The sequence below is a fragment of the Xenopus tropicalis genome, chromosome 8, assembly GCF_000004195.4.
Source record: "Xenopus tropicalis strain Nigerian chromosome 8, UCB_Xtro_10.0, whole genome shotgun sequence".
In the NCBI taxonomy this organism is placed as follows: domain Eukaryota; kingdom Metazoa; phylum Chordata; class Amphibia; order Anura; family Pipidae; genus Xenopus; species Xenopus tropicalis.
In genome coordinates, this window is record NC_030684.2 from 125,559,591 (window position 1) to 125,575,421 (window position 15,831).

At 43.7% G+C, this 15,831-nt stretch overlaps 1 protein-coding gene across 2 annotated transcripts in view; it reads left to right on the forward strand.

The window, feature by feature from the left end:
• The first annotated feature begins 793 nt into the window (after positions 1-793).
• The window catches only part of cadm3 (cell adhesion molecule 3), a 220,341-nt gene continuing 205,303 nt past the window's right edge, over positions 794-15,831 (forward strand). The window contains exon 1 of one of the 2 annotated variants that reach the window (XM_002937752.5): positions 794-1,382. In XM_002937752.5, coding sequence (XP_002937798.1) covers positions 1,310-1,382 — 73 coding nt within the window. In that variant the 5' untranslated portion in view covers positions 794-1,309. The remainder of the gene's footprint in view (positions 1,383-15,831) is intronic. The other variant, XM_002937753.5, reaches the window with a different exon arrangement.

Consider the following 15,831-nt stretch of genomic DNA (forward strand, 5'->3'; position numbering starts at 1 on the left):
CAACTACGTCAGTCATCCCCGGTCTGGCCAGTCCTACACTCACTTTCATCTTATTCCTTAAGAATTCTACTGCTTTATTATACATTTTACAAAGGGACTGAGTTTTAACTGCAACTTACTTGCTTTCAAGGTTAAAAGCCTACAGTCAGTGTAATGTAGGACTGGCCAGACCGGGGATGACTGACGCAGTTGGCCAGCTTGAAGTATATTGCAATATATGGACAAACAATCCCTGTTTTGCTTATAGGGGAGGGTGTATCTTGGAAGCTTAATGCACAGAATGTTTTAATGTCCTATAAATATTTATAATGGTTAAGAGGATCTCTTGTTTCTGTATATATATATACAGTATATATATATATATATATATAGTGATATATGATATATGATGTCTGTGTGATCATGTATTACATAATAGCAATAGTGTTTATTGTGCACTTATCAGCACATAGGAATCCTTTACTGTGCCTTCCAATCAGTGATAATGACAGTAGTTAAATACACACGGGCGATTTCCTCTAGAGTTTCCTGTGATATCACAGAATCAGTATATATATATATATATATATGTATAAAGGGAGGGATGCTCTCACTCTCCCGTATGCTGATTGCCCCCCCACAGCCCTATAGGGAATACATACGTATATATATACAATGCAATGCCTGCACAGCTGTTCCCATCTCTGAATTACATCTGATCCACTTTCCACCACAGAAAGAGAGTGAGAGAGAGAGAAATACCAACCCCCCCCCCTCTGGTCTCTCCCTCTTCTCTCTACATCCCTCCCCTCAGCATCTCAAGGGGATCAGAGCAGATCGCACCACAATTCCCCACACGATAGGGGAGAGGGAGGCCGGTTGAGAGATCAGCAGCCGAGGCTGTGCACTCAAACTCCAGGCACCTGCAGAAGCTGCAAGAATTCAAAGCATTTGCAGACTCTGCATCCTCTCCATCCTCCTCCTCTCCCTCCCTCCCCTGCTCACCCACCTCTTGTGGTCCATTCCTGGTACCCTACTTAATTCCCTCTACTGCTGCATCATATCTTGCACTGACAGTACTTGAGCAGTTATCCTTACCGGGGACTCCCTGCCCCCCATTCCTTCTGATTCTCCAGCTTGGTTGGAATATAATCGTATTCCTTTTGATTTTTTTTTTTTTTCCTTTTTTTTTCCATGCACTGCTTGTCTCCGCTCAGGAGAAGCTTGCAGACCTTGCTAATCTCTCCCTGCTGGCTTGGAAGAAAATAAACAGCCACACTCTCATTAAAGAAAGAAGGATCCTATCTGGAGGAGATTTACTGATTCTATCATGCATCGCCCTGTAATCCTTCTCCTGTGCCTCTCCAGTCTCACCGGGGCAGCCAACCTACCTCCTGAAGACCGTAAGTAGCTGATTTTCATAACTGATACTGATGGTAGGATGTAGGCTAGTGTTGCCCTGCATTCCCTTTCTGGCTATTGCTTGTCACCGCGAGAGACCTCTTGTGCTAAGAATGAACCTTTGAGGGAAAGCAGCTGTGCCTGTGGGTTCATTTAGCCCTAAGAGCTTACAGTCGCCAGCCTACAAACATTAACCATGCATACTGCTGGGGTCAGCAAGGCTTATTCTGCAGATGCCCTCCCCGTCTAGAGGTCAATCAGCCTAGTCATTAACCTTCAAAATGCCAGACTGTTTGATATAGAAAGATTAGTGATATGCTGCAGCTGTCATGTTGTGTCCTATGCAATGCCAACTGTACTGCTGGGTTCCAACCGGATCTTATTTTTATCCAAAGGGAGCTTTGGAAATGTGTAATGTATGCAAACACACCCTCTCCTGGCACCTAGGTCTAACTGTGCCCTGTACTTTATACAATGGCATTGCAGCACGCTACTTTGTGTCAGCTATTGGTACAGGCAAGCTGTGGGTATATGGAACAGTGTGTGATTGTTATTGGCATCCCGCAGCACTGGGCTGTCCTTGGGAAATGGTTTATTGCATGTGTTGTGTTGCTACAATATTATTACCTGCCCTAGGGCTGTGTTTAACGTAGTGGGGCACAAGGCACAGCAGACTTTTTGAAACCCCAGTATTTATACTAAGAAGGATGGTTAATTCTATGGCTTTTCAGGTGCTGCTAATATAAAACTCCAGCACCCAAACTGTATTAGGGTGATGTAGGGACTTGTAATTCAGCTGAAGGTCTGCCGGTTGGAAAACACAGCCCCAGTCCCTTCCCAGAGGCTATTATCCCCCCACTGCTACTATAGGCACCATCTCTCCCTACTATACCTGCTATCCCACAGCCCCAGTCCCTTCCCAGAGGCTATTATCCCCCCACTGCTACTATAGGCACCATCTCTCCCTACTATACCTGCTATCCCACAGCCCCAGTCCCTTCCCAGAGGCTATTATCCCCCCACTGCTACTATAGGCACCATCTCTCCCTACTATACCTGCTATCCCACAGCCCCAGTCCCTTCCCAGAGGCTATTATCCCCACTGCTACTATAGGCACCATCTCTCCCTACTATACCTGCTATCCCACAGCCCCAGTCCCTTCCCAGAGGCTATTATCCCCACTGCTACTATAGGCACCATCTCTCCCTACTATACCTGCTATCCCACAGCCCCAGTCCCTTCCCAGAGGCTATTATCCCCCACTGCTACTATAGGCACCATCTCTCCCTACTATACCTGCTATCCCACAGCCCCAGTCCCTTCCCAGAGGCTATTATCCCCCCACTGCTACTATAGGCACCATCTCTCCCTACTATACCTGCTATCCCACAGCCCCAGTCCCTTCCCAGAGGCTATTATCCCCCCACTGCTACTATAGGCACCATCTCTCCCTACTATACCTGCTATCCCATAGCCCCAGTCCCTTCCCAGAGGCTATTATCCCCCCACTGCTACTATAGGCACCATCTCTCCCTACTATACCTGCTATCCCACAGCCCCAGTCCCTTCCCAGAGGCTATTATCCCCCCACTGCTACTATAGGCACCATCTCTCCCTACTATACCTGCTATCCCACAGCCCCAGTCCCTTCCCAGAGGCTATTATCCCCCCACTGCTACTATAGGCACCATCTCTCCCTACTATACCTGATATCCCACAGCCCCAGTCCCTTCCCAGAGGCTATTATCCCCCCACTGCTACTATAGGCACCATCTCTCCCTACTATACCTGCTATCCCACAGCCACAGTCCCTTCCCAGAGGCTATTATACCACTGCTACTATAGGCACCATCTCTCCCTACGATACCTGCTATCCCACAGCCACAGTCCCTTCCCAGAGGCTATTATACCACTGCTACTATAGGCACCATCTCTCCCTACTATACCTGCTATCCCACAGCCCCAGTCCCTTCCCAGAGGTTATTATCCCCCCACTGCTACTATAGGCACCATCTCTCCCTACTATACCTGCTATCCCACAGCCCCAGTCCCTTCCCAGAGGCTATTATACCACTGCTACTATAGGCACCATCTCTCCCTACTATACCTGCTATCCCACAGCCCCAGTCCCTTCCCAGAGGTTATTATCCCCCCACTGCTACTATAGGCACCATCTCTCCCTACTATACCTGCTATCCCACAGCCCCAGGCCCTTCCCAGAGGTTATTATCCCCCCACTGCTACTATAGGCACCATCTCTCCCTACTATACCTGCTATCCCACAGCCCCAGTCCCTTCCCAGAGGCTATTATCCCACTGCTACTATAGGCACCACCTCTCCCTACTATACCACAGCCCCAGTCCCTATTACCCACTGCTTTAATTGACCCTGCTATGTTGTATGCACAACATCAAAGTTACTATATGGTGCAATACTGAACCTCCTACATTCTTCCCACCTACATCTGCTGCTCAGTTGGCCCCTTCTATATAGGGCCAAGGGCAGTGCCTCTTGCCTGCACCTATGGAATTGAAAATCTGAATGCTCAGATTGGCTAACAAAATCAGCATCAAAACCTGAGCATTATAGTTAATATTTGTTCCACCTGACAAAATTAAGTGCTTTATTTTAACCCATGGCCTCCTTGTCAGTAAGAGGTTAAGATCCTATTGGGAGGTTCATTTATGGGATATTGCCTCAAGACAAGCGACTGAGTGTTAGAAACACAGAAAAAAAGCAAAATATGTTTGAAATGCCATGATTGGGCGGCCTGCCAGAATAATTAGTGGGACAGATTAACAGAAAGTCCTTTGTAATGTGCGTTTCGCTGGAGGCTGGGAGTTGCTTGCTCTGCACCTAATTCCACATTCTTTGCCTGTTGTTATTCCGTTTAAGGGCTTAAGTTGTTTAGAAAATTAAATGATGTGGTTTGTGCAATAAATATTCCTATGGAGAGCAGCAAATGGGATTTCCTGTAAATGTGGAGAGTGGGATTCAAGAGAAAAGAGGGTTTCGCAAGAGAAGCCTTAACCCTTTGCCTGCCTGAATTGCGCTGTACTGTTATGGCTACCGGAGTATAACTGCTGTAGGTTTAATACATGTTTAGCAGCAAACACTGGTGATTGATATAAGTAAACTTATATAGTATCACTGAGCAGCAACAAGTTAGTGAAGAGTTCTGGGACACCCTTGGTTTATAATTATATATTGTACACTATTTATATATATATATATATATATATATAGTCATAAGTAAATGCTTTATGTCTTGGGTAACTCACTATTGCCTAATGTATCTAATCTATCTATCTATCTATCTATCTATCTATCCATCTATCTCTCTGTCAGTCATCTATATATCTATCTATCCATCTATTAGTCAGTCATCTATCTATCTATCTATCTATCTATCTGTCAGTCATCTATATATCTATCTATCATCTATATATCTATCATCTATCTCATCTATCTCTTGCCTTCCCCCTTCTCTCTCTCTCGCTCCTTCCAAGCTCTCTGTCTCTGCCTCTCTCAGGAGAGTATGTTCATTGGGATTTCTGATGCCTGTGTATCTTTAAGGGCACGCAGTTTAGTGATTGGACGTCCCAATGAATTCCTGCAGGGTGCTGGGGGTTTGGGTTCAAGAGAAATCGTTGCCGTGCATTTACAGAAGGCGATGGTAGACAGTCTGCCACAATAGCTTGCAAAAAAGACATTTATTATTTCTCAGTAGCCTTGTACCTTATATGTATATATGTATTATTACAGTCGTTGCTGATGTGCCCGTACACATGTTCTACAGTGTTTACAAACATGATGTGCTATTATACACACTAACAATATCTCTTAGTGCATGATTCATTAGAGTGTAGCACATTGCTGGATGGCATTCAGGAGTTTCTATAGAATTCTGTGCTAGTGTGTAGATCAGAGATAGACTGCCTATTGCTGAACTGAAGGTCTTTGGCTGTGGGTGGATGCTGGGAGCTGTAGTCCTACAGTATGTAGATCAGAGATAGACTGCCTATTGCTGAACTGAAGGCCTTTGGCTGTGGGTGGATGCTGGGAGCTGTAGTCTGACAGTATGTAGATCAGAGATAGACTGCCTATTGCTGAACTGAAGGCCTTTGGCTGTGGGTGGATGCTGGGAGCTGTAGTCCTACAGTATGTAGATCAGAGATAGACTGCCTATTGCTGAACTGAAGGCCTTTGGCTGTGGGTGGATGCTGGGAGCTGTAGTCTGACAGTATGTAGATCAGAGATAGACTGCCTATTGCTGAACTGAAGGCCTTTGGCTGTGGGTGGATGCTGGGAGCTGTAGTCCTACAGTATGTAGATCAGAGATAGACTGCCTATTGCTGAACTGAAGGCCTTTGGCTGTGGGTGGATGCTGGGAGCTGTAGTCCTACAGTATGTAGATCAGAGATAGACTGCCTATTGCTGAACTGAAGGCCTTTGGCTGTGGGTGGATGCTGGGAGCTGTAGTCCTACAGTATGTAGATCAGAGATAGACTGCCTATTGCTGAACTGAAGGCCTTTGGCTGTGGGTGGATGCTGGGAGCTGTAGTCCTACAGTATGTAGATCAGAGATAGACTGCCTATTGCTGAACTGAAAGCCTTTGGCTGTGGGTGGATGCTGGGAGCTGTAGTCTGACAGTATGTAGATCAGAGATAGACTGCCTATTGCTGAACTGAAAGCCTTTGGCTGTGGGTGGATGCTGGGAGCTGTAGTCTGACAGTATGTAGATCAGAGATAGACTGCCTATTGCTGAACTGAAAGCCTTTGGCTGTGGGTGGATGCTGGGAGCTGTAGTCTGACAGTATGTAGATCAGAGATAGACTGCCTATTGCTGAACTGAAAGCCTTTGGCTGTGGGTGGATGCTGGGAGCTGTAGTCTGGCAGTATGTAGATCAGAGATAGACTGCCTATTGCTGAACTGAAAGCCTTTGGCTGTGGGTGGATGCTGGGAGCTGTAGTCTGACAGTATGTAGATCAGAGATAGACTGCCTATTGCTGAACTGAAGGCCTTTGGCTGTGGGTGGATGCTGGGAGCTGTAGTCTGACAGTATGTAAATCAGAGATAGACTGCCTATTGCTGAACTGAAAGCCTTTGGCTGTGGGTGGATGCTGGGAGCTGTAGTCTGACAATCTGTATATCCCTAACAAAGTTATCCACATTAGCGACTCTTATGCTTATCAGCAGTACTTTGTTTATTATGCATGTATCGTGCTGCACATAAGACAGCGTGTCTGTGTGTCGGTGTGTGTGCGTGTATCCAGGATGTCTGTAGATCAGTGTGTTTATCAGCATGCCTCTATCTGCGCCACTGTTTCCGTCCGTGAGTGCGTTAATCAGCCGGTCTCATCGGCCAGGGTGTCAGTTCTTTGGGCGCCCATCCCCTGACAGTATCTTAATATGACTTCCTGATCTATATCAGTAGCACCGACTATGTATCATTCTGCCCGTCACTCTGCCCTGCTGTATATCTGCCTGCCCCTATACTGTCTGACTGTACCACATGGCGGTCGGTGGGGGGGGGGATTTGTAGCTGCTCTTTGTGTGTATTTATTGTCTTTATGAAATAATACAATGATAGCAGTGCGAGTGTAAGCTAGTAATCTCCCAGCATGTCAAGGGCAGCAGCTGACTGCTATACCGTTATTCCTGCAATATTTATGTTATAAATGTCATACTTATATAGGGGCTCAGTATATGTGGCCCTGGCATCTATATCTCTCTTTTGTGTGTGGGTTTTTTTTATACTGTAAATCTGTCGTCGTCCGGCGCCTTTACATCAAGGCGCTGGGAATTTATACAGCGGCCGAGACGATTCCTCACCGGCGGATAGCGCAATTAACCTTGCGTCTGCCAGGTGCACGCTGAAGTATTTCCTCGCTCGCCGACAGCAGACGGTTTAATCCCCCCGTGCCGCTGGGCACGCTTGTCTGATTCTCGCTGAACCCGCAGTGAGATTTCTGCTGGAACACACAGAATCCCGTATATTAGAAAATACAGTGCCATGTCTGTTATTGCCTGCGCTACTGACCTATACGCTCTGCCGCCGGCCTCATTCCTCTGCCATATATATGTTTTTAACTTCTTTTGACCTATATTTTTTGCAAAAAAAAAAAAACAAATACATTAAAAATAATAACAGAAATGAGCCTTATGGCTGACCAATTGCAATTGCTATATTTAGGGAGGATATCAAAGGGGCTCCAGACAGGGCATTTTTATTTTTGCCCACTGCCCTAGGGTTAACACATTATTATTATTATTATTATTATTTATATAGCGCCATCAGTTTACACAGCGCTTTACAGAATTGCAGTTACATTTGGATGAGGATTGGAGACACTAGGGGGAGGGCCCTGCTCGCAAGAGCTTACATTCTAAAATACCTGGCCGGTATTTTATCGGCTTGGCCTGTGAAAAATGTTGCTTGATGTTAATGTTATCAATAGGGAAAAAAACATAAAAATGCAGGAAGGCAGGTATTTATTTTCCTGGAAACCTGGAAACCCTACTTTAGTTTGGCATTGGCACATTCCAACTTGCCCTTCTTGTGCAAATGGCAACTAGGGTCGGACTGGGCCGCCGGGACAACGGGAAAAATCCCGGTAGGCCCCGGCGGCCCAGAACCGACCCTTGCCCCCGATGTGTTAAATTTATGCGCTCAGGGGAGGACGTTGGGTGGGGGGGCCCTGCGAGGTGGGTTGCGGGGGGCCCTTTGGGGGGGGCACAGACACCTCCAGGGCCCCTGGGGCAGGAGCCCTGGTGGGCCCTTCACCCCCCCCCAGTCCGACCCTGATGGCAACACTGTGCATTTAGAAGAGTACATTATATGGAGTAATGAAGGATCATTTTATGGTACATTCTAAAAAGAGGGGGCAAAACACCCTGTTCTATTCAAGGTACCCCTTGTGTTTTCTCCGGATCCCCCCCACGCCAGCCACCGGTAATAAACAGCTACAACCTCACCTTCCCCCTCAGCTGCTAAACAAGCGCAAGGTTCCAGTTTAACGTTCCTAACGAGGGTGGGCGAGGTGCCGTGACACCCCATATTTAAACCTGGAGTGTGATTGAGGCCCTAGACACATGTTAAATAGAGAAAACACAGAAACCAGTCTCCCCGGCATAAAAAATTGCTCCCATTTATCATCTGATTGTCCTGTAGAGATGCACAGGGGACAAACAACATAATCTGCAGCAGGCTAAGGGGGCATGCTGGGAGCTGTAGTTCCACAATAAGTGGTGTGAGATAGAAATCAAACCACTAAAACATCTCAGTCCCTCCCCAAACACACACAGCATCTGTTCCACTCCAATGGGATCCTATAGAGCTGCCGGCTGAATGACATTCTGATCTCTGTGTGCCCCACCCCTTCCATAAATTATCCTGTACAGCGATAGCTGGGGCTAGGTCCCGCAGGGACACAATGGCCTGGATATATTTTCAACCTTTGCATTCTCTATTGTTCTCTTCCAGGCAATAAATTTCCTTTTGCACACAGTAAACAAAATTCAAATTGTGCGTAAAATATTAGAGAAGAGTGTTTTGTACAATGAGCTTCATTGGTCATATGACTGAGCCTTGCACCTCTCTCTATGCATTTTAATATGTATATCATGTAACATGTAATATATATATATTTATTTATATGTTATATGGTATAAGCAAATCACTGTTAATATATGGATTATATACCCCACTCTTGTATCTCCTATATGGTCATGGTGAGGATATCTTACAAGAGGGGGGAACATTATCCATATATAAATATCAGTTATAATTAATCATTATTGCTGTCACTCTCGTCTATTGAAGGAAAAATGTACCGCTTAACTTGGTTTCCTGGCTGTTATAAGGCCTTCAGTCTTGTGCCTTATAGTAGGGGGTTAAATTATCCCTTATAATACACAAGTGATACAGATTTCTGTATAACTCAGCCTGCAGCCTTGTGCCTTTATATGGTCACAGAACCCCCTCAGTGACTGCTAATATCCTTATCATTTACAGTAGGGGGTGCATTGTTCCTTATAATAAATGAGTGATACTCAGAGTTCCCTGTATAACTCAGCCTGCAGCCTTGTGCTTTTATATGGTCACAGAACCCCTCAGCGACTTCTAATATCCTTATCATTTACAGTAGGGGGTACATTATCCCTTATAATACATGAGTGACTCAGAGTTCCCTGTATAACTCAGCCTGCAGCTTTGTGCCTTTATATGGTCACAGAACCCCTCAGTGACTGCTAATATCCTTATCATTTACAGTAGGGGGTACATTATCCCTTATAATACATGAGTGATACTCAGAGTTCCCTGTATAACTCAGCCTGCAGCCTTGTGCCTTTATATGGGCACAGAACCCCTCAGTGACTGCTAATATCCTTATATTTACAGTAGGGGGTACATTATTCCTAGGACCTAGGATTACTGGTAGCTATAGATATTATCCATCATTTTCCTTAGCGGACCAAGCAACATGGCAGCTCCGGCACATGGATATAAATAGAACACTTCCTGTAATTAAAGCTGTCTGTGCAGAATAACATTAATGTTTACTGAAATTTTTTTTTTTCGATCTCATTAGCATTTTACCCAGAGTCGTTTGACCCTCGGTGCTTTCAAGTGCTAATGTGCTAATGTGATATATTTCCGGCGTTCATGCAGATATAAATAGCAAACTAAAGTACTGACACATAAAGCCTTTAGAACATAACTGTTCTACCGAGATTATGAAATGTAGCTCCATAGCAGCGGCGCAGACCATTCATCCATTTTCCCCCACGATAATTTAATTTTCCTTTGTTCCGTTCTATCTCCTTCTTTGCACTTCCGCCTACAATGTAAAAGGGACTCTTTCATCTGCCTGAATATTTTCTTTCTCACAAGCCGCATTATTAATTAGAGGTGTGAGCTGAGGTTAGACTGTGATAGCTAAAGACTGATGAATATGGATTTAGAACATGCCTGGCTCATGTCTGGATAATCAAAATGGCATCCCCACCTCCCATCCCTCCCCACCCGGAGCTCAGGGCAACTAAAGATGACAATGTAGGTTTCTAATACATGCCTGTAACCATTACTTTGCTACTAAGAGACTGTGTATTTGTGCTTGAAAGCAATATGTAATACAGGTATTGGACCCCTTATCCGGAAACCCGTTATCCAGAAAGTTCCGAATTACGGAAAGGCCACCTCCCATAGACTGCACTGTAATCAAATAATTCACATTTTTAAAAATGGTTTCCTTTTTTCTGTAATAATAAAACAGTATCTGTACTTGATCCCAACTAAGATATAATTACCCCTTTATTGGGGGCAGAACAGCCCTATTGGGTTTATTTCATGGTTAAATGATTCCCTTTTCTCTGTAATAATAAAACAGTACCTGTACTTGATCCCAACTAAGATATAATTACCCCTTATTGGGGGCAGAACAGCCCTATTGGGTTTATTTCATGGTTAAATGATTCCCTTTTCTCTGTAATAATAAAACAGTACCTGTACTTGATCCCAACTAAGATATAATTACCCCTTATTGGGGGCAGAACAGCCCTATTGGGTTTATTTCATGGTTAAATGATTCCCTTTTCTCTGTAATAATAAAACAGTACCTGTACTTGATCCCAACTAAAATATAAATAATCCTTATTGGATGCAAAACAATCCTATTGGGTTTAATTAATGTTTTATTGATTTTTTAGTAGACTTAAGGTATTGAGATCCAAATTACGGAAAGACCCCTTATCCTGAATACCCTTGGTCCCGAGCATTCTGGATAATGGGTCCTATACCTGTATTTAAAATACAACTAAAGCCTAAAAAACAATATGTGTAGAAATGCTGTATTCTATATACTAAACTTACTGTATCAACCCTGAGGTTCAGCAGTCCAATATAATTAATGATTGAGGCCTTATAGTAGTCCACAGAAACTCACCATTTTGGATCATGTTAGGCCATCTTTTGAATGTGCCTTTACACTGCACGTGCTCAGAAAGCTCTGGGCTGCTGTTGAGAAGCAAAGCTTAGGGGTCGTTGGAAATCATCAAACCCTTAGCAGAAATGAAGGTTAGAAGACGACGCTCCAGGGCTGATTATTGATCGATTCTGATTCTTCTGGGTAGCCATGTTATGCTTGTAAATATATATATATATGCAGTATATTGTGTGTCAGTCCCTTAGCTTGTGTAACTGTAAGCAGCCCAGAGCATGTGCTTTGAATCAGTAGAAGAGAAGATGGGGAGCCACAGATCTTCACCGCTTAAGGGCTGTGGTGGCCTTGGGCTCGTACAGAAACCCAAATATATGTCAATATACAAATATTTGTTGTTAAGCTTTAGTTTCCCCTTTAACAGAAGGTCTGGACCAGATGGGATTTGCTGAATAAGGTATGAGGGGTTTTATGGTTGCATAAGGAAGCATAGTCATAGATAGATAGATAGAGACAGTAGATAGATAGATAGATAGATAGAAACAGTAGATAGATAGATAGATAGAAACAGTAGATAGATAGAAACAGTAGATAGATAGATAGATGATAGATAGATAGATAGATAGATAGATAGATGATAGATAGATAGATAGATAGATAGATAGATAGATAGATAGATGATAGATAGATAGATAGATAGATAGAAACAGTAGATAGATAGATAGATAGATAGATAGATAGATAGATAGATAGATAGATAGATAGATAGATAGATGATAGATAGATAGATAGATAGATAGAGACAGTAGATAGATAGATAGATAGAAACAGTAGATAGATAGATAGATATATAGAAACAGTAGGTAGATAGATAGATAGATGATAGATAGATAGATAGATGATAGATAGATAGATAGATAGATAGATAGATAAATAGATAGATGATAGATAGATAGATAGATAGATAGATAGATAGATAGAAACAGTAGATAGATAGATAGATAGATAGATAGATAGATAGATAGATAGATAGATAGATGATAGATAGATAGATAGATAGATAGATAGATGATAGATAGATAGATAGATAGATAGATAGATAGATTTTTTAAAATGGGAAAATGATGCTGGGCTTTATAGTTAAACTACAGCAAGACCAATTTCACCTTCATTAAAATAAATAGAGTTAAGCTGTAGCATGCAGTGTACCCCTGTTAGCTATTCTTGTTTCCAGCGTGTATTATTTTACATTGATTTTTGTACTTTGATACGTTCGTTCACTTGGCACTGAAGTCATTGTGGATAAAAATAAAGCTGGTGTTGGATATCAGCTCGAATAGAGGCACGGCAGGGCAGAAATTAACTCGAATGTTGAATCCCTGTCAAATGTACTATTTGTCCAGGGTAGTTTAATGCTGCGCTATAGTAAGGAGGTAGGGCTTGTTGGAAAGGGGAGGGGTTAGAGGGACATTAGGTTAAATTGGGTGTGGCCTTGTTAATCGGTGGCATGGCCAAGCATATTGTAATTAGCAATCATAGAGCAAGGAGGAATATGTGCGCAACATGGGCTGATGCCCGCTATGGGTTCGGAAGGTTTGGCTCACTCACACCTGACCCACTGGGAAGTTCATTAATGACACAAAATGTGGCAATAAGGCTGGACATCAGTGGTGTAACTATAGAGGAAATTGACCCATGTCTCCCAGGGGGCCCAGGAGGTTTCTGGGGACATATGTTTATGTCTTATTTCCAAAGTATAGGGGGGTCCTAAAATGATTTGCTGAAGTAAAGCCCAGTAAAGTCTTGTAATACTGCTGATGGACATTCTAGCAAAAGGCATGTTCTGTTCCTCCCCCCCCCCCCATTGCAAAGAGTTATTAAACAGACTCCCATAATATAAGAGTTGAGAAACTCACCTCAGGCAGTTGCACTCAGCATATTACTGGGGACGGCAAAATCCCACTCTCTATAACTTAAAGAGCCTAAATTTCAGCTCCTCTAGTGCAGAGAGCACTATTGTGGCATCAACTTGTCCACCTCAGGAGGCTAGGACCCCTGATGCAGTGCTGGTACTTACTCCAGTGATCCCCAACAAGTGACTCAGGAGCAACATGTTGCTCACCACCCCCATTGATGTTGCTCCTAGGGGCCTTAAAGTAGGAGCCCATTTTATTTTTTTGGCTTTGGAAGCACAGAGATATTGTTTTACTCCATACAGAGCCTCCTGCAGGCCAGCAGTCCACATGGGGCTACCAAACAGCCAATCACAGTACTTATTTAGCATCGTCAAACAAGTTGCATACTTGTGTGGCTCCCCAACACTTTTTAAATCTCAGTACAAAGATTTGGGGATCCCTGCCCGAGTCTATACTGCTTTAACTGCAGCCCAGCTGAAATAAAACTACTGTACAGAGCCAACTTGGTATCTCAGAATTCTATATATATATATCAGCTATGGCCTCTGTCTTTCCAGGGGCTCCACTCTTCTATAATTCTGCTCTTACATCTGTCAGGGGTTATTTGGACGTTACAGTACAACAACAGCTAAAAGGTTTCGGTTCAAATGTGAAGACCTAATGGGGGCCCAGTCCTAACTGACTCCCTTAGTGTCATATCCATAGGTACCCTGGTCAAGCCACGGGCTCCAGATGCCTTTAGAAATGCACGACTGCCTCTTTATTAATGCATACCAGTGCACCAGCTCTGCATTAATAACTATGCAGCCGTACGGAACTAAAAGCTTCCAGGGAAGCCGCTCCTGTCTGGGTCTATGTGTAAAACATCTTTTAGCAGCACAAAAGGGTTTTGTTTAGCAAGTTGTTCTAATAATGTCATGTTGCTCGGGCTGCGCCTACAGTGTGTGCATTGCTTGTCGCCTCTCATTCGTACGTGAGTAGGCGAAGAGTGGGACAAGAAAGCATAAAGGCAAAATAAGAAAACTCTACGGTGACAAAGAGAGAGAGAGAGAGTGACCCCCTAAATATAATGTGGCTCATTTGCTGCTGGTTGGTGGTGGTGATATTTCCTTAACAACATACATTCTATTGAGGTCCCATGTCTGTGTTTTTTTTTACCAAAATCTCACAAAATGGGCTTAAAGGTGAGGGGCAATCATAGCATCCAAGGGGATTTACCAATATGAGTAGACCACAACCTGAAGCTGAAGGCCTAGGTCATTGGTTGTTGGACTTTTTTAGAATGGAGGTCCAACCCTTTAGTTAGGGTCCCTTCTAGCTTATAACAAGGTTACATATATTGGGGTATCAGACTTTCAGCCTTAGTTTTAAGAACTCTTCTTGTATATTATATTTTTGAACCCAAATCTCACCCTAAATGACCTTTAAACTGGACTTTAATGTGTCCCCTCTGCCACTGTTGGACGTCACCTGGGGGTGAACCACATCTTGGCCCAACATTACAGTATATTGGGTGGCATTTGATGCTGTATTCAAGAGAAACGGGCAAGGTGTCTAGCAAGTAGCATCCAATCAGATATTTGCTTTCATTAGTGAGACTACACTCAAGTGGTAAAAGTTAACTTCTAATTGGTTCTGCTGTGGCTTACTAAGTTCTATCAACTGCTTGCTAAGAACCATATCTAATGAACACACTGCAGGTCAATGCAGTTCATATGCATGATATTGGGTTGGACTTCCTAGGACTCACCAGAGAATTTGACATCTAGAGTCCACTTTCACAACAGTGAGATGTAGACTCTACTAAATGTAAAAGTGCCATATAGACCTATGGTGTAAATGAGAAAGGGCTATTGGAAATTATTCTGGCCTGGGGGCAACTGGTAGATTCTCTAGTGTTGGCTTCCTTGTAGTTAAATTCATGTCTCCATGAGGTGACTTTGTTTACTGACTGAGCCCCCTTCTGCTGATGGATAGGCATCTCATGCCCACTGAGATGATGCCTTGGAAGGAACATAGAGCAGCCTCCTTCCAGAAGCTTTTTTGCTAGAATGTGACTATTAGGATGCTTAGAAATTCATAGGCTTGCCGAGCGTGACAGTGAATTAAACAGATAGGGTGCAGCTCAGGAGGAGACTGGAACAAGTAATTGAGAGGAAGTAATGAGATGGGAAGAGCCCTGCAGGTCTTGCGTAAAACGGAAAAAAAGAGAGGCACGGCCCTAATAATATCATTGCTGTTCAGCGGTTACGGAGTAGGGAGAAACCTGTTACATGTCACCGGGGACAAAAACGTTCCACTAAGGAAACAACTTTATGTTGTTCCATTCATGCTCGGTTTCATCATCAGTTTTGGGAGTCCCCATACCGTTAATCTGGCTGCACTTTGGAGACGCCAAGGTTAAATAGGAAATAGGCCCAAGGAAACCTTCAAATATAGTTTTTATCATGAATTGTGAGCTGAGGTTGGTGCCTAAAAGTGTCTGCGGCACCAGTTTATGTCAGTGAGGTCCAAATTGCCCCATAAAGAAGCACAAGTTATGCCCATTATGTCCTAGGTGCCCCCTTTTAGCTGTCGAAGGGAAAGCTGA